At 36.8% G+C, this 18,303-nt stretch overlaps 1 protein-coding gene across 3 annotated transcripts; it reads left to right on the top strand.

Annotated features, from left to right (window-relative positions):
* Nucleotides 1-113: 113 nt before the first annotated feature.
* On the top strand, nt 114-9,532 carry LOC105052685 (diacylglycerol kinase 1). 3 transcript variants are annotated; one of them, XM_029266855.2, is made up of 13 exons: nt 114-272; nt 1,683-1,885; nt 1,997-2,119; nt 2,305-2,433; nt 2,947-3,032; nt 4,406-4,529; nt 4,864-4,912; nt 5,903-5,985; nt 6,688-6,755; nt 7,382-7,456; nt 8,515-8,593; nt 8,712-8,828; nt 9,122-9,532. In XM_029266855.2, the coding sequence occupies exons 2-13, from the start codon at nt 1,685-1,687 to the stop codon at nt 9,452-9,454; spliced, it is 1,467 nt and encodes a 488-aa protein (XP_029122688.1). In that variant the 5' UTR covers nt 114-272; nt 1,683-1,684; the 3' UTR covers nt 9,455-9,532. The 3 variants fall into 3 exon arrangements, with proteins under 3 accessions (XP_029122688.1, XP_010931893.1, XP_010931894.1); XM_010933591.4 differs by having other exon boundaries at nt 8,515-8,602; XM_010933592.4 differs by having other exon boundaries at nt 117-272; nt 1,672-1,885; nt 8,515-8,602.
* Nucleotides 9,533-18,303: the final 8,771 nt, after the last annotated feature.

Below are 18,303 nucleotides of genomic sequence, written 5' to 3'. Positions count from 1 at the left end.
GATATGCGGATGTTATATCCAGCATTGAAACCTACCATCGAACATCTTGCCCGCCAAATGGGCTTGTACGATACGCGCGCTTCTAGAAGTTATTAAGGAAACGAGCACTGGATCTCGCAAGGCTCACAATTCCCATATTGCCCCGTATCTAGCTTTGGGAAGCCAGAAGCGGTCAAACTTTCTCCTCCCCTGCTCTTCGTGATTGGGTCGTGGGTTCAAACCGGAAAAAAGAATCGGCGATCGCGTGAATCCCCCAATTGATTCTTTCTCTGGTAAGTCTCTACAATCCGAACTCAACCGAATTTAATTTTAGAGCTCCCAATTCATGCAAGAATCCTGGGGTTTAGAGCTGAAAATTTTGGAGAATTTTATGGAATTAGGGAATAAGACGGTGATTTTTAGTTTCTTTTGATGGATTGAGATCTTCCGTGGAGCTTGAAACCCAGCCGTATTTTGATTGCTTTTTGTTGTTTGAATTGATTAATAAAGAGTAGAGATAGTGCGTATGTGCGTCGTAAATGGTGTCTGTTGGGGACTATAACGAGCTGCGGTTATAATGGTGGTGTAGCCTCAGGTTGTCGCGTCGCCAATAGATCCCTTGAGAAGTGTGATCCATCACACTTGTGAGTTATTTACTAAATGCACGATCTAAAACTTTGTAGCTTTCGAATGGTTAGGAGCTATGCTCTGATCCATCTTCTCCAAATTCATTTACAGCTTGGTTATTCTATAAAATATTGGTTGTGGGTTAGTTGATCTTCATATTTCAAAATGTTTATGTTCGTATGGAATTTTAAGTAACGCATACATTATTTGGCACAGCTTTTGTAAAATTCTTAGAATTTTTCGAACTTTGGACTTCTGAAAACTCTTAGCTTGATTTGATAACATCTCCATGATAAAATGAGTCTTGTTTGGATTACTGGTACTCGAAATGTATCTGAACTGAATGCGTTTTTCTTTTTATGTTATCTTTTTTCTCTTTTTTTTTTTTTGGATCATATTGGCTGAGTTCTGTTAACATCTTTGGAGAATGGGAAGTTTCTTGAATATCTTGAGCATATTGGTATAATGCAAGAATTATTTATTTAAGCTCTTGCGTTCACGATAGTTGGGTTTTGGTGTTAAACTCTCTTGGCATACTTTTTTAGAAAAAAAAATGGTACATAAAGACCCTCGACCGGCCAACTCAGCAGAGAAATTGTGTTGCGAGTTGATGACTTTTACAACATTCAGCATATTCCTTGGTGAGGACAATGACAACCTTTTAGTGAGAGGACTACATTTGCATTTAGAGGTGTTATTGCTGCAGTTCTGTCCCAGGTCTTAGGCTCTTAACTACCATGGACATCATGTATTATATTCCTTAGGATGCCCAAAATGATATAGTGTACATCTGATGTTTTTCTAAATCTACAATAACCAGCACCCATTACCTTCACATTGGTCCCCCTGTTACCAATTGGAAAAAATTGCATAATTCCCAAATCCATTGTTTAAACAAGTACTTTGGTTCTGTAAGCTACTATTAGATTGAGTCAATCGTTCATTTTTTTCACATAACTTTAATTTTGATATTGCTTATGCACTTATCACATGCCAGTGACAGCTTCCACAGATTGATGAGTTAAATAATGATTCCTCATCCATGTTATAATGTAATTGATGTAGGCTTATTTCAGGGATGGGTGACTGCTCTTCTCAGATGAGTCAGCCCTTGAAGGACTTCTATATCCCAGATCACATATTAATACCAGATTTAGAGCCCGAGGAAGTTAGTTATACACCCACTTGTCCTGTAATAGTCTTCATTAACTCGAAAAGTGGTGGCCAGCTTGGAGGTGATTTACTTAAAACATATCGCAAGCTCCTCAATAGAGTTCAGGTATTTCTTGATCACTTGGGGAAAAGGAGACTGCATGGATCTGTGCTGTTCATAGTTATAGTCAAGGAACTGTTCACTACATTTATTTATCATTTATATTTTTTGTTTAAGGTTTATGATTTGGGAGAGGAGGCTCCTGACAAGGTGCTGCAAAGACTTTATGGCTACTTTGAAAAACTTAAGTCCGATGGAGATACTCTTGCTGCTGAAATTCAGAAGAGATTGAGACTAATAGTAAGTGAAAGACTCCGAAATGGCACTAAAGGGTAGATTTTTTTAATCTTTTTGTTTTTGCTTATTCCATCCTGGTGCTCTTTTAGCTTCCTTTTCCAGACTTCAGTAGAAATATAGAGCCTTACAATTTTTTACAAATTTATCAAATGCAACATTTTATCTTAGACATCCAATTATGTCATTAGGTTGCAGGTGGTGATGGCACGGCAAGCTGGCTACTTGGAGTGGTTAGTGATCTTAAACTTGCTCAGCCACCACCTGTTGCCACAGTGCCTTTGGGAACAGGGAACAACCTTCCCTTTTCATTTGGTTGGGTAAGTCATGTAAAATTTTCTTTTTTGAAGATTCAAAAGTTATTCTATAATTAGTATGTCCCTGCTTATGAAGATTGGCAGTTTGGGCAAGCCTGGAAGCAGGGATGTGTCCTTCTGTGATTCAATCTTTAAGAGGACTTTTCCATACATGCTTCTACGTGAAAGCCAAGATCTTTTACAAGGATACAAGCAAAAACCACATTAATCTTTGTCTGTTATTTAATATATTAACTCTAGATTAGTAAGAATTCTGGACAAATACAAATGAGTGGGATATGAGAAAGCTCACCAAATTACTTCATGTTTCTTGCTACACATGTTTTTATTGATTGAATGTGTTTGTACCTGTGTGTGTACACAAACTAGTAAGGCTTCTCCTTAATTTTTAATGAATACAAATATGAATTTGGAGCCTTGCAGGATATATTGGTTGGCTTATTGCAGCATAGATAAATGATTGCTTTGATTCACATAAAGATTTATACTGTATCATGCATTCAACTATCGCTGCAGGGAAAGAAGAATCCTGGCACAGATCGTCAATCCGTGGAATATTTTCTTGATCAGGTGATGAAGGCAACAGAGATGCAAATTGATAGGTACTGTGCCTCAATGACAGACTTTTATCTGCTTTGAATGCAATAGTGGATAACCTTCATTCCTCAGCAGGCATTAGTGCTCTTTTTCTGCAGCTAATGGCTTTGTTAAAATTATGATGCTGCTGGCATGTAATGTTCAGCATTTAGCAGTAGTCCTGTATTATCTGCTTGTCTGTCATCAATATTTTTACATTATTTAAGTGATTTAGATTTTGTTCATTAAAAGTGCATAACTTGTCCAAATTTTTCCTAGATCATTGTTATAATATCTTTCCTGTATCTAGGAAAAATGCAGCAGTCCCTAGCTGGGTAGCAAATGCACCACGAAGGCATAGACCTTCTATCCCAAACTTAAAACCAGATCAGTTAACTGAATTCCAGGTCCAAATGCCGGAATCCATAAGAGTTCCAATTCAAACCCAGGTACCCATGAAACCATGCCCAACCCAACCTGCCATGATGAAAAATCCTGCCAGTTCAGAGTTTGAGTCCAATTTCAAATTCAACACATTTATGAGTTTCTATTTATGCCAAACTTAGATCTAACCTGGTGCGTTGATGAAAATGTTCTTAGGAGACTATATTGTTTTAATTTTTTGCTCATGTAAAGGTTGTCCAAGTGCATGAGGCTCTCACTGTTGTGGGGTCTGAGAAGGGTTAGATGTATGCAGCCTTACCCCATATGCAAAGAGATTGTTTTGTATGTTTCAAACTTAGGGTAGATCTTATTATGCCTTAGTGTAATGATAAGGTTGCTCCTTTATGACTTAGAGGTCACAAGTTCGAAACACAAAAACAAGTTCCCACTTCTCATCATATGGGGGTAAGGTTGTACATATTTGACCCTCCTAGATCTTGCAATTGCAAGAGTCTCATACACTAGGCCGCCCTTTTATTTTTTTACTCATAACATGGTGGATTTTGTTGTATTATGCTTTGTGTACTTTGAAAACATATGGGTGCTATTAAATATGTAAAATATACTGTATAAATTCCATTTTGCTAGCACTATATATATGTGTCCAAGCATACTTGACCCAATAATGAAATATATATGGTCACATGCACATATTAATTTTTTTTAGTTAATTGGTGACTTGATGAAAGAGGCTTCACCCCTTAGATGCCGCATACCATAATAGGCATTTGATTAATTACTAGATCTATTTGCAATTCTTTTATAGTTTACCTATTTCAGGCATCTGGTCCTTTTCTTTTTGCCTATCATAGGATCTTCGCTCTGTCTTTTTCATAGATTGACTTTTATGTAATCTTACAATAATATTTGGCAAGAACAGAGGCAGGCTTCTGCATGACATGTAGATGTCCGAAGCACAATGTTTGTCTGAATTGCTTTTGTTTCTTGACCTCAGTTGGCATATTATCATGAGGATGCGAGCTCCCAAGGAAGGTACCTGTGATCCAGTTGCTCCTTTAGAACTTCCACATGCTCTGCATGCATTTCACCGTGTTTCAACTTCAGACTCACTTAATGTGGTAAGGAAACCTCCTCTGCTTGTATGTTTGTTTGTAACAACTTTATAAACTGCTTTACCATTTTGAAACCATCCTAAACGTTAATTACCTTGTGACCTATTCAATTATTGGAATACTGATGAACAAGCTGTAATGGTAGCTTGCCAACCTGGTTAACTACAGATTTTTTCCTTTTTACCCTTTCTATTGATTATTCATATTATCTCACAATCTGTGATATGTAATTCAAGGTCTTTTTGAACATCATACTTTTGATTCAAATAAAATTGGTCAGTGCTCTGTCTCTTTTTTGAAAGAAAATAATTTAAGTTTATTCCTGTTTGCCTCTTCTCAGGAAGGTTATCACACATTTCGTGGGGGATTTTGGAACTATTTTAGTATGGGTAAGAATCTCTCTTTGATATGCAGTTATTCTCTCATTGCAAGGAAATATCAGATTACTTTTTATTTAAATTATCCTTATAATCAAGTGTATTCAAATGCTGGTAGTATCTTATTCAAATCATTTTAAGAACCATTTTTATCAGCTGTGTTTGCTTTCACCAGCATATAAAATCTGAGTGTTTTTTTTTTTAATTTATAATTTTCCTTCATATTATTCCGGTGACTCTTTGGGTTTTTGCCTGTTTGTCTGATTCTCACAATATAGGCCAAGTTAGTTAATCATTGCACAAATGTGCATCTAAAAAAAAGGAAAAATAAAAGAAAAAGCTCGAGGGGTATTCTGTGTCCCAGTGCTATGTCAAAACGTAGCAGAGTGTGGTCTCATGGTACCCATTTGATCTTTCTATATAAAAAAAATCTAATGACTAATTCTTTTTGGTAAATGAAGCCATCTTGTCTTGAGCTTATCTGATGATGCTTTTACAGAGTGCAAAACACACATAGTCATCCATGATTCCTTCTCTTGACCTTTAAATTTAAACTGTTACCATATTGTACATTTTCATGTTAAAAGCTTACTGTAGGAAGAATTTGAATGTAGTGGTGACAAGCAGCTTTTAGTTAATGGCTATTTTGGGTTGATATCAAAGATTTACCTTAATGTGCAACAACTAGATCTGAGCCTGTAAACACTTTAGAACTGCAGGGCCTTTAGCAAAATTAGCAGTATTAAGAATGCCTTGAGCATTGCTACTTTGAAAAATATGTTTGCTTGTTGAAATACAAGCTTATCATGGTTGAGCTTGAAACCTGAAAATGAAATGGCGTATCATTCAATAAACCTATGCAATGCCTTATTTTATTATTTACTGAATTCGTGAGTAGGAATAAAATATATTGCAACCAGATAGAACATTGTTCGGTGATTATGCTAGCTAAAATCTATATCTTATGGTCACGTGCTTGATAAATTTTCTCTTATGTTACAGGAATGGATGCTCAAGTATCATATGCATTTCACACTGAGAGGAAACAGCACCCGGAAAAGTTCAAGAACCAGTTAGTTAATCAGGTCATATTTTCTTCGTGTGGGTTCAGAAAACAAGATGCTTTCTCTTATTTCTTTGTTATGAGCTGTTGCTCAAAAGATGTATGTAACTCTTCAATTTTTATATGAGTGATAATAGCAGCATGCAATTGTAATGCCAACATAATTACATGAGTGATGTTCACAAGAGCATTATATAACATAGGGTACTCAATCAGCTAGTTATGATGATTGTATGTGAGCTAATAACAGAAGCATATGTTGCATGAAATCTGTGATTTGAATATGAAACAAGTATATGTATCGTAAAAATTGTGCGATGGAAAATTGAAAAACTTGTATGCAACAAGATGAATATTCTGATCAGGAGAAATTGTATTCCCTTTTTTTAAAAAAAAAAAATAACCCAATATCATAATCAATTTTGTGTTGTTGCAAGCTTTCCTTGAGGTCTATCGAATGCTGTGGGTTTATCTATGTTTATTTTCTTTTACAATATAACCATTTAAGTATAGATGCTTGTTCATTATAGCTTTTCCTAAGTTTTTTCATCAAGACTTCATAATATTTTGAATAAACTTCATTGTTGACAGATGCAGATAAGTTTTTGTGGTAACACTGCATTAGAGCGAAAATTTTAGCTGCAATTATAAATGATCTGAGTTGCATCATGCAAAACCAAACTCCTTCGAATGAACGTTACTAAACATAATTGTTATAATGCAGGGTACCTATGCTAAGCTTGGATGGACACAGGGATGGTTTTTTGCTTCTCTCTCTCATTCTTCTTCAAGGTAAAACATTCATTGCTGGTTTATATAATCTATAATAACTGAAATATTAGTCCTATTCTCTGATTTTAGTAACTCAGCCCATTGAAATTCATAATGGTTAGGGGATTATAATTTGGTACACCTGCAATTTAGACTATGATAGCAATTCAGAATACCACTGACAACATTCTAAAGTTTTTCTTTTTTGAAGGATCCAGTGTTACACTTGAACAGGAGGACAGTATTCTTATTTGCTTTATTTCCAGCTTTACAGAATAATTATAAAAAGAAATATTTCGATCTTTTACCTGAGCAAATATCTTCACCTTTTTTTGGTCAAGAAAATCTTTGAAATACCATTCTTATCCATGCTTAACTATTAAAATGGAATTTCTGTCCCCTACATAAGCATCTGGCCTTGCACAGAGGATGACAAGAAAGGGCGGACAAAAACTATGCATGTAGTTCGACAAGACTATTTGGTTATGTTCATGCTTGATGCTAAATCTATCGACAAGACCGTTTTGTTAAATTCATGCTTGATGCTAAATCCACCTTCAGCTAACAGTGCATTGGAAACCAATACACTGATAAAATGCCTCAGGTCTTTGCAGTTTTAATTTTAGTTAAATAGAATGTTTATACAGGAACATAGCTCAGGTTGCAAAGTTGAAGATCATGAAAAGACCAGGCCATTGGGAAGAGCTCTGTGTTCCTCGCAGGTAAACTGATAGGTTAACATCTGCCTTCATTCAGTTTCAAGTTGCAAGCGTGTATGATTCTGCTGGTATAATCATTTCACAAATTTGTGCATAGACTGAGAATGCCTTGATTTCTAGCTAAGTTCCCATAGTTCACTAGTACACGTTATCTTTGCTAGTACTTAGCATCTCTTTGCACAAGCCATTCTAAGAAAGAGAGAGAGCTGAGAAAGGGGGAGTCTCTCTCTCTCTCTCTCTCACACACACACACGTTATGCTGCTCCATTCTTTCTCTTAGTTCTAACATGGGATCCAGTAATGACCGGAAAAGAGGGAAAAAAATAACAAGAACAAAGCACCTCCTCTGCAGAGAATTCTTTGAGTTCTGTTTTGCATGTCCAACTGCAAGTGTTTCAATTATATAATAGATAGATGGGGTTTAATGTGCATGTTTTCCTTAACACATTCTCCGCAGACACTCCTTGTACATTAATTTTGTTTTGTGCTGCCACGCTGATTTTTGGTAAATCCATGGTTATTTGATGTGGAAAGTTTTTGAAAGAATGTATTAGTTTAAAATTTTTCTCATAATGAAACAACAATATTGCACAATTTAGCAGGTCTCATTTTTTTGTGAATTGCATTTTTACCAGAGAATTTGATGGGATTCACTGTAATCTTGTTATCCCTTATAATTGGCCATCCTCTACTTGACACAATTATATAGTAAACCTCTGAGAATTGGTAGCTTAGGAACATCCTACTGATGATTTGTGAAACTGCCAAATTCTTGTTGTTTGAGACACTTCCAAAGAACAGGACCTCTTTTGGTACAGGCTTAATTCGGTTGAAAATTGGAATAAAAACAAAATAAAAAGGTACCCCATACTTTTAGGCTTGTATGTTTCTCTAGACAAGCCACATCTGTTGTTGTGAGATTGGAAGATAATTGAAAGACATTGATTGATTCTATGCACCATACTGATTGGATTCATTCTGAAGATTCTTCAGTTCTCTTCAAGATATATTTTGCAACACTGGGGGTCATCCAACTAACTAAACTGCTTAATTTTTTGCAGCATCAGATCAATTGTTTGTCTTAATTTGCCAAGCTTTTCTGGAGGATTAAATCCTTGGGGAACACCAAATCAGCGTAAAGTGCGAGACGTGAGTTTGCTTTCCCATTCTACACCTCCCTTCTTATAATGAGATGATTTTATACGGGATAGGATCTTATCAATACGTCCCTTAATACTTCATTTGTGCTCTGCTATAGAGGGATCTGACTGCACCATATGTTGATGATGGCCTTCTTGAGGTTGTCGGCTTCCGAGATGCTTGGCATGGGCTTGTTTTGCTTGCTCCTAATGGACATGGAACTCGTCTTGCCCAGGTAAAAGGATAATGAATCTTCTGTTTCAACAAATGATTTTGCTCGTATCCTATCGACCTTATAAGAGCATATCACGCTCATAAATTTATAGAATTGCTCGTTAGGCATCTCTCATGTGAACAAATTGTTGTATCAATAATAATCTATTGCCATGACAACTAACTGTTGCAATCTATAAATTGCACATCCCTTTCAATGCTGTTATAGTGTACTGGAAGTCATCATTGGCCAAACCCATGCACTACTTGAGAGAAGAATTCATGCATAACCTGAATCTCTTCTTCTGCTAATAGGCACATCGAATTCGCTTCGAGTTCCACAGGGGTGCAGCAGACCACACATACATGAGAATTGATGGGGAGCCCTGGAAGCAACCTCTGCCCATGGATGATGACACTGTTGTTGTGGAGATCTCCCATCTTGGTCAGGTCAACATGCTCGCGACCAACCACTGCAGATCCAAAAGTATCCACGACCCTTCGACACCTTTGTCGGCGAGCAGCCAACATGATGATGAAGATAGCTGTGGGGAGTCTGAAGACGAGTGGGAAGGTGAGAGGAGGAAGTTTGGTGCTGCAGAGACATTTAAATTTCCCGAGGAAATAGACATAGCTAATCTCAGCTAAGATTCACTTGAACTGCCTGTGTAGAAACATGTACATTATAATTTTATGGATGGCCCAAGTTTTGGTGCCCACTTTTCATCGTGCGATATAACAGTTCCTGTGAAGGGCTGTCAATTTGAAACTAGCAGAGTACACTTAAGAAATCATTATTAATTGAGTAATTGCTGTGAGAACTGGATACACGTCCATAACCGACCTCCCCCACCCAAATAACTGCTTCACAACTTGGCGTAGAGACCCCATGGGCACATAATGGATGGTGAAAAAATGTGCACATATCTGACAAAAATTGGGCATAAAACACTGGACTTGACTGTTAAGAATCTTGTTGGTTGCTTTTTAAACCTTTCACCAACCCTACAAGATTTGGGCATCAAATCCTTTGAATCGAACAACGTTGGAAGCATGGGAATGGGACCCTAAAACCAAAAGATCTGTGGAGTGCTCGCTACCTGTGCATCAACCGCATAAAAGATGCGCATCAAGCACATAAAAATTGGCCAGCTAAGTAAGAAACATGTACCAAAGTAGAGGACTTGCCTACCAATGATGGTACAAAGCAAGGCAGGGCTTTCAAGGTTTCTACCGGGAGTAATTTTACAATTCTTGCAAAAATGAAAAGAAAATGAAGTAGCATTTTTTTTTATAGTTATATTCGTTTATTATATTATCGACCATTATAGTAATTATACAACTCATTGTAAGTATGTACCTCACCTCATATGATTATAAGTTAATAACAAAATGGTAACTGTTTTGATGTTCATTGTAATAGTATTACAAAAGAAATTAAGAGAATATAACGTTGCCCAAATCATTTTTATTTAATAATTTTTTAACTATTACAATGTTATAAAAAGTCATCATTTTTGGTTTTATCTTAAAGATCCGTTTGGTTGAAGATAATCTGGCATGGAAAAAAAATCCCACATCAGATTACTATATTTAGTATGAAAAATAAAAGAAAGTAATAATAAAAAAATTAGTGGACCCATGTTTATTTTCTGAAAAAAGAAGATAAAATAAATATTATTAGGATTAGTATTTAGTAAATCTCTGAGTGGTGGTAATCCATACTTGATAAAAATATCCCTAATAAAAATGTATATATGTAATCATTGAATTTAATCGATTATTTTTTTAAATTCATTTAATAAAATTTTTTTACAAAAAAATTAAGATAGAGATGGTATTACGCAAAAGGATATATGATTATAATCATTATATAAAAATTAATTGAAGATGATAATACTGTCGTAGTATTAAAAAAATATTTTATATAAAAAAATATATTTATAAATTTCATCATATTCTTATATAAAATTATCTCTGATTAAATATAATAATTTTTTTTAATATCATCTCCTGAAATAATTATTCTACAAATTAAATATATTAAAAATTATTTTTTTATAAATATTTTTTCAAATAAATAATTTTTATAAATTATCAAATTACTGCGTAATTTGATGCATTCCAACCAACCGGATCATAAGAGAACGATCTTTTCTCTCGCAGCGACGGGTAATAAATCAAGTCCAGATGCTGATGCAAGGAATTGCACCAACCACGTCAAATCTCAAATTTCACCGGTAAAGCCATAGGGTGCAAACGTACCCGTAAAAACGGACGGTACAAACAAACAACGAAACAGGGAACCGATCGACACACGTCAAACAAATCCATCCCAAATTCCAGTGTCCTCGTCGAAATCCATTCGCTGGTTCCCGCCGTTTTCACTTCCCTCCGTAACTCCAGCCACCGTTTCCTCTCCAAAACCATCAGCATCCGCCCCCCAGAATCCCAACTTCCTTCCCTTCTCTCTCCGTATAAAGACGCTACTCCTCTCCCCTCAATCTCTTTCCATCCAAAATCCCAGTTCCCAAGTTCCAAGATCCCTTATTTTTAATCTCGTTTCCTAAAGATTCAAAGAACTCATAAAGTTTTGCTCCATCTACTTCCATTGGAGAAGTTTTGGTGGCTCCACTTCCCGAGTTTCGATTCGAACAGACGCTTTTCTTGGCAGTGAGTTTGGGCGGTTCGATGAGCCTGCAGTATATGGGTAGGATCGTGGCCCAGAGCGGCGCGAGAGCGGCGCAGGGGATGCGAGATCACGCGTCGAGGTCGGTTAAGGAGACCGCCACCGCTACCTCCTCTTCGTCCGGGCGGGTGAGGCCGCTCTCCGGCGCCCTCGACTCCTCTTCTGGTCTCAAGTCTGCTGTCACCGCCGGTGAGGATAAGCGGAAGCGGGCTGAGGAGTCGCTGCGGACCGTCATGTTCTTGAGCTGCTGGGGCCCAACTGAAAAACACATCATAAATAGCTTTTTGTAAAGGAGGTTTTTTTTTTTTTTTTTTTTTTTTTTTTTTTAAGGGTTTGTGGTGAGACTGGAATTTTCGTGAGAATGAAGTCATTATTTTGATACCTTTTATATAATTCAATTAAATATTTCACGCACTGCTGTCCTATGTCACCAATGTTTAGGACACCCATGGAAACCAGAAAATAAAATATTTTGCAATAAATTTGGGATTGACATTCAATTAATTCATAAGGCTTCAATGGAATGCTCTGTGATAAAGTAGGCAACCCAATTTGATACTCCATTTGCCTCCCAATCCCAATAGATATGTCTAGCTATGAATGCAGTATCCTTACTCTAGTTTGAGATTATTTGACTTTGCATTCAACCAACGACAGTCATTGACTCCCTCTTCAACAAAATGGATCCTATCTTGAGAAGCCATCGAGCATACCTAATATCCTCCCATGCTGCTCTTACTTCTACCTCTGGAACTAAAATATCAAACATCAGATTTTTCTGGGCCACAACAAATCTAGAGTCAGATCCTCTAATCATAAAAGTCATCCCACCACATCTATTATATCACCATTTTTTCATGATCCATCTTAGAGGGATGAACGAGACAAGTGCTTAAGATTTGGTAATCATTAGGACTCGGATCTGTTTTATGATGGATAAGCATTAGAAAATAATTTTTTAATTTTTCTATAGACCAATTGGCTCATGTTTTCATATTTCTGTTAAACAAACAAGTCATTTTTTTTCATTAGGCAAAAAATAATTTTTTGATTTTATTTTTAAAATACTCCTATCACTATAATAATAATAATATAATAATATATATTATATTATATTATATTTATATAGTAAAAATGTTATGCAAAATATGGATAGATTTTAATAATTTATCCAAAAAATATGAATAATTTAATTTTTTGTTTAAATATTATCTGAAAAATATTTATCCATATATATATATTAAATTTGTTAAAAAAATATCTTTATACCATCTAAAATCTTGTATCTTTGTATCCAAAAATAGATTAGGATCCAAAGCTTTATTTTAAATTTGAAGTCTGTATCCAATAGGCCATAGTCAGAGAGAAGCAAGTTCCTGAAGCTATCTCTATCTTGTATATTCATCTCGTTCTTGCTTCTTTCATATCATGTAAATTTTCATCATATAGTTTTAGTTCTAGTTATTTTGTGTCACACCCCCGACCCGAGATTGTGAATCGAGGATCGCGGCAACCGCCGCATACTTATGAAGAACTCTCTCCATAAGCATGCAAGGCATCTCATCACGATATCAATGCATCACAGCGGAATAAATTCAAATAATTATTATTCAACTTTAATTCAAGTAATTAAATCAAATGTCTTACATCCAATAAAATTTTTACTAAAAATAAAATAATAGATCTAAGTTTATTGAAGTTGACAATGCTAAATCTCGCCTCTAAAAGCTCTGTCCCAATATTTCTTCCCACACTAGTAATTAATTATCTGAATCTGAAAAATAGAAAGAAAGGTAATGAGCTAGACAGCCCAGTAAGTAACAAATATCTCAACTAGATATTTTATAATTTTCAAGAACAATGTTGCAAATAAATATCAAAATATATTTCATACTGATTTAATACAAATTCAATATTTTCAAATATTCACATATAATATGACCATAAATCCGATTCGATTCAAAACACTCGTAACTCAACAGCCTCGACTATGACCAACGTTTAACCCCCATTGGCGGGGTCCACAGAATACCAGCGCACAACTCCCACTAGCAGGGTCCACAAATACCAGCGCACAACCCCCACTGGCAGGGTCCACAAACACCAGCGCACAACCCCCACTGGCAGGGTCCACTGAGTACCAACGTATAATCCCCATTGACGGGGCCCACTGAAATATAGTTAGGCTGAGAGCATAAATCCGATCTGTATCAAAATACTTTGTACCATAATATATCATAATTTTTCACTGAACATGTGCATAAATCGACGTACCATAATATTTCAAAAGCACTTTTCTTTCAAAACATAATTTCATAAATCATGTATAATTTCAGAGAATAATTATTTATTTTTAGAATAAATATGGAATATCTCGAGAAAATGATTCATTACTTACCTTTCACGGAGCACTGAATGAATAGATCGACTAACTTCTAGGAGATTCTTCCATGCCTATTATCCAAAATTATATTTTTATATTAATTTTAATTCAAAATTCAATCTAAACAAATTCCAAATCAAAATCTCACTTAAAATCAGACTCTTCCCTAAACTCGATCAAAATCATCAAATGAAGCCTCTCACTACGCTAATCTTAGAAGGATAATTTTAGAGAGAGAGAAATCCATCAAGAGAGAGAAAATTTTAGAGAGAGAAAGTTCAATTTCAGAGAGAGAAAGTCAGGGTTCAGACTGAAAGAAGAGAGAAAAACTCTCTCTCTCATCATTTTTTATTTATTTATTTATTTATTTATTTATATATAAGTATATATATATATTTTTTGTTATTATTATTATTATTATTATTTTCTTTTCTTTTTTTCTTCTTTCTTTTCTTTTCTCTTTTTCTTCGTTTTCTTCTTTTTCTTCTTTTCTTTTCTTTTTTTTTTCTTTTTTTTCTTCTTTTTCTTTTTTTTTTCTTTTCTTCTTTTTCTTCTTTCTCTTCTTCTTCTCTCGGCTCCTTCCAGGCCAAACAGGGGACCGACGGTCCCCTCCTTGTGCCGGGCCATTCAGGCCACGGCCGCCGCGGTGGAGGCCGGCGGCAGAGGGGGGCCACTCCTCCGGTCACGGAGGAGCATGGCCGGCGATCGATTGCGATCGCCGACGTCAGAAAATTCATGGAAAAAAGAGACCAAAACAGAGGTCTCTTTTTCCGACCGAAAATCGGCGACTCCCGTCGCCGGCAGCCGCGCACAAGGGCACGGGAGGAAGGAGAAGGAAGAGGGGAAGAGAAAGGAAACTCACCTCGACCTCCGGTGACCTCGTCGGTGAGCAGTCACGGCGAGAACAAAGCAAGGATCCGCGGCTCTAATTCGAAAAAATCGGAGAGGAAAAGAGGGAAAGAAAATCGATGATCGGTTTCAAGAGAGGGAAAGGTCCTTTTATAGAGAACCCTAGGACTCCGAGAGGTCCTAGGATTCCGATCTCGCCCGGATCTCGCCGGAGAAGAAGATTCCTATCGGGAGTCTTCTTCCCGGTTTTTCTTCTGTTTTTTTTTTTTTTGGTTTGGGTCTGTTGGATTGGGCTTGGGCTATAACATTCTGTTTTAATATTGTTTCAAATATTTTAAATAATATTTACTTTTCAAAATAATATTTAAATTCGTTCTTCCTCATCTCTGAGAATGCATCCTGCAAAAGTTACTATTTATTACTGTTCCTACGGAATTACTGTTTCGCAAAAATACTGTTTCCTCTCAAATAGTTGATATTTTGTTTTCATATTTTCTTCTTTCAAAAGTCATCATCCTCCTGGCCATTTACTATTTCAAAATACTATTTAAGTACCATAATAAAAGATAAAATCAATAAAAAATTATAGTTAAATAGATAACCTACATATAGGTAATAGTTAACATAGGTTAAGTAATATAACCCTTAGGATAAGAAATGATCTAAAAATATTAAAAAATAAATAAAAAATAAAAAAAATAAATAACTTATAAATAATTTAATCTATAAATAACCTTAATTTAACTTTTAGGTATTCTATAGCGTGATCTTTAGACAATCCTTAAGTAATTTAACCTGTAGGTAATCTTAGTGTAACCCTTGATATGATCTTAAATATGATCTTTAGGCAACTCTCAAATAACTTAATCCGTAGGTGATCTTAGTGTAACCCTTAAGTAACATGTAGTATGTTTTTTAGGTAATCTTTAATAACCCGCTATATATATATATATATATATTCTATCGATCTTAAGATTTGAAAGAGAAGATTATTGGTTGGATCAGATTTAACGTAAAGTATGAATAATTTTATTTTATTTTTATTTGTTTCGGTGGCCATAAGAACAGGCGCTGGTCTTTTCCCTCCCGCATGATATCTGAGGATTGAGATGGGTGGAACTGGGTGCTACGGTTTTGTCCCTTCTGGTGGTTTTGTCCCCGCACTTAGTGGACTCTGGCTGGCCGAATAAAGTACCAATCATCACTACCGTTCTCTTACACAGAATTAAAGGAATCTTATTATGTCTGTCCGGACGTCAGCATTCGATGAACTATGACAGCGATGGAGGTGGAATTAGACATCGCGTCGGCAGAGGCAGAGGGGCGGCACCCGCCGTTTGCAAGCCATCCGACATGCGGCACCGGCAGGCACGAACTTAAATAGATCGCTTTGCGATAACAACCAAACAAAAAAATATTTCCTGCCCTGCAACAATTATTTGACAGTATATAGCTGTCTGTTTCCGTAGCAATACAAAAAAAAAAAAGCGTCCGATAAGTGGAGCCATTGATTGCATACACAAATGATGTATGACAATGTGCACGCGGATACACACTTAAATAAGAATTTTGGGATAAGAACTAAAATAATTATTTCTACGCTGTAGGTACTATATAGCTGTACATATCATATATAATAGGCATTTGTTCTATAGTAGTACAATAAAATGAACGTATGATGAGTGAAGTCTACAGAAATAATTGATTGTGATTTATTGTATGCACAAATAATATGTGACATAGTGCTTGACGTGTAGATAATTTTTTCTCTAAAAGCCAAAACGGCTGTTTCTTAGTGGAAAGAAGACAATTGGCTTGTCACGCCTCACCAAACTCCTGGTGGGGGTTTTTCGAAGGGAACGGCTGGGTCGGCGAGTAGATCACAAACTGCCCTTTGTTCCTTTCTGCTGCCTGTGGGTTTCAGCGCTAGCCAAAGGGAATAGACAAATAAAAAAGAAAAAACTGATGGTCTGCTCACAAACCATAGGCTTATAGCCATCTGATTTGTGATTTGGTGTATATTCATATCCAATTCCCTTTTTCTATTATTTTTTCCTCGTTCAACCGGTGGAGGGGCTGCATAGACAACCCTAACTGCTGGATTGGCACATGTTTCTCGACAGGGCTCTTGGCCAGCTGGAAAGCCACGGCGCTTGATCTCCTCGAGGATGTCTTTCTAGACAGCATGGAGATAAACAATGCACTTTCCTAAGAAATGGACTAAAAATGATCTTTTCTCTAGCACCAATCTGTTACCACAAACTTCTAGCTTGAGTGTCGGAGTGGGTGGAGTGGATCGAGGCTTGGCTAAGACGACAGTGGTTGGATCTACAAATGAAGTTCCTGACTGGGATTAGCTCCAACGAGAACCCTCCAATGCTTAAGTTAGAAATCGGAAACAAACGGAAGAGAGCAAGCACTTTTTTGTTATTCATACCTTTGGGGTCCCTCGTTTGCCGCTACTTATAGGCCAAGAGCAGGATTGTCGGGAATATGAAGGTTGACATGGCCTCTCTCTATGCATAACCGAATACTTTTCCTTTATGGTTAGATTTGTTAAGTGTGCAGGCATCTCCGACTAATTTTTTTCAATGTGGTGGCCGAAACAAGGGTCGGCCAAAGTTTGAGATTGGTGATTGATGCCGTGGTCAGGAAGGACAAAGGCGTACAATCGATATGTTGGTTGGCGGCCAGTATTCAGATTGATAGTCGACCCTTAGGTTGGTCACTTCTATGGACTGGAGCTCTGCTCCTCCATACGTCCGCTGTCTAAAGGAAGGATTCCTGCCCATAACATATGACCGCAAGTATAAGCTATGGCCTCAGTTTCAACATGGCTGCAAGCATAAGCTACGATCATAACTTCAATTCAGCCGCAAACATATAGCTACGGCTTTGATCTCAACTCAACCACAAGCATAAGCTATAGCCTTCGCATCAATTCAGCTGCAAGCATAAGCTACGATCTCGATTTTAACTTGACCGCAAGCATAAGCTATGATCTTGACTTCAACTTGACCTCTAATTGGCAGCAAGCATAGGCTACGCCCTCGATCTCAACTCACCTCAATTTAGTTGCGGGTGCAAACTGCACCCCTAGGTGAGGCAAGCTATACCTCTAGGCTGCTGTGGTGAAACCCCCACTCCATCCCCTGTCGATTATGAATACTCTCGCTTATAGGAGGTAGCACTCATCTTAACTTAGGAGGCACCTTTTCTAGGGACAAAGCCGTATGGCCCAACTACCAAAAGCAGGGCCAAAATGGGCAATGCCTCCTGTAGGCCAGGGGGAGACTTGGCTATCCCCTCTGTAAGGGCGAGGTGAGCGTCTCAAGGCCACATCAGTTGGGCGGACCTCGCATCAGTTGGTGCTTTTGTTGAGAGTCAGATAAAAGGAATGTTAAAATAGTTGAGTTAAATAATGATAAAATAAAAAATTCTCGAAGGCTCAAAACATCAACGCCGACCTAAGTCAAAGCCACCAAAAGACTAATTCCACATGTTCAAGGCCACCTCGAGGACAGGGTGGAAGGTGCTATATTCGATAAATCATTTAAAAAGTTAGCGTCAACTACC

The sequence above is a fragment of the Elaeis guineensis genome, chromosome 10, assembly GCF_000442705.2.
Source record: "Elaeis guineensis isolate ETL-2024a chromosome 10, EG11, whole genome shotgun sequence".
NCBI classification, from domain to species: Eukaryota; Viridiplantae; Streptophyta; class Magnoliopsida; order Arecales; family Arecaceae; genus Elaeis; species Elaeis guineensis.
The sequence above is the reverse complement of the archived record's forward strand: the minus strand, read 5'-3'. Positions and strand labels throughout refer to the sequence as shown.

Coding starts and splice junctions, on each gene's coding strand:
- LOC105052685 (XM_010933591.4), top strand. CDS start 1,685: ATGGGTGACTGCTCTTCTCAGATGAGTCAGCCCTTGAAGGACTTCTAT. Junction 2,120..2,304: donor AGAAGAGATTGAGACTAATA/GTAAGTGAAAGA, acceptor TTATGTCATTAG/GTTGCAGGTGGTGATGGCAC. Junction 7,457..8,514: donor GAGCTCTGTGTTCCTCGCAG/GTAAACTGATAG, acceptor AATTTTTTGCAG/CATCAGATCAATTGTTTGTC.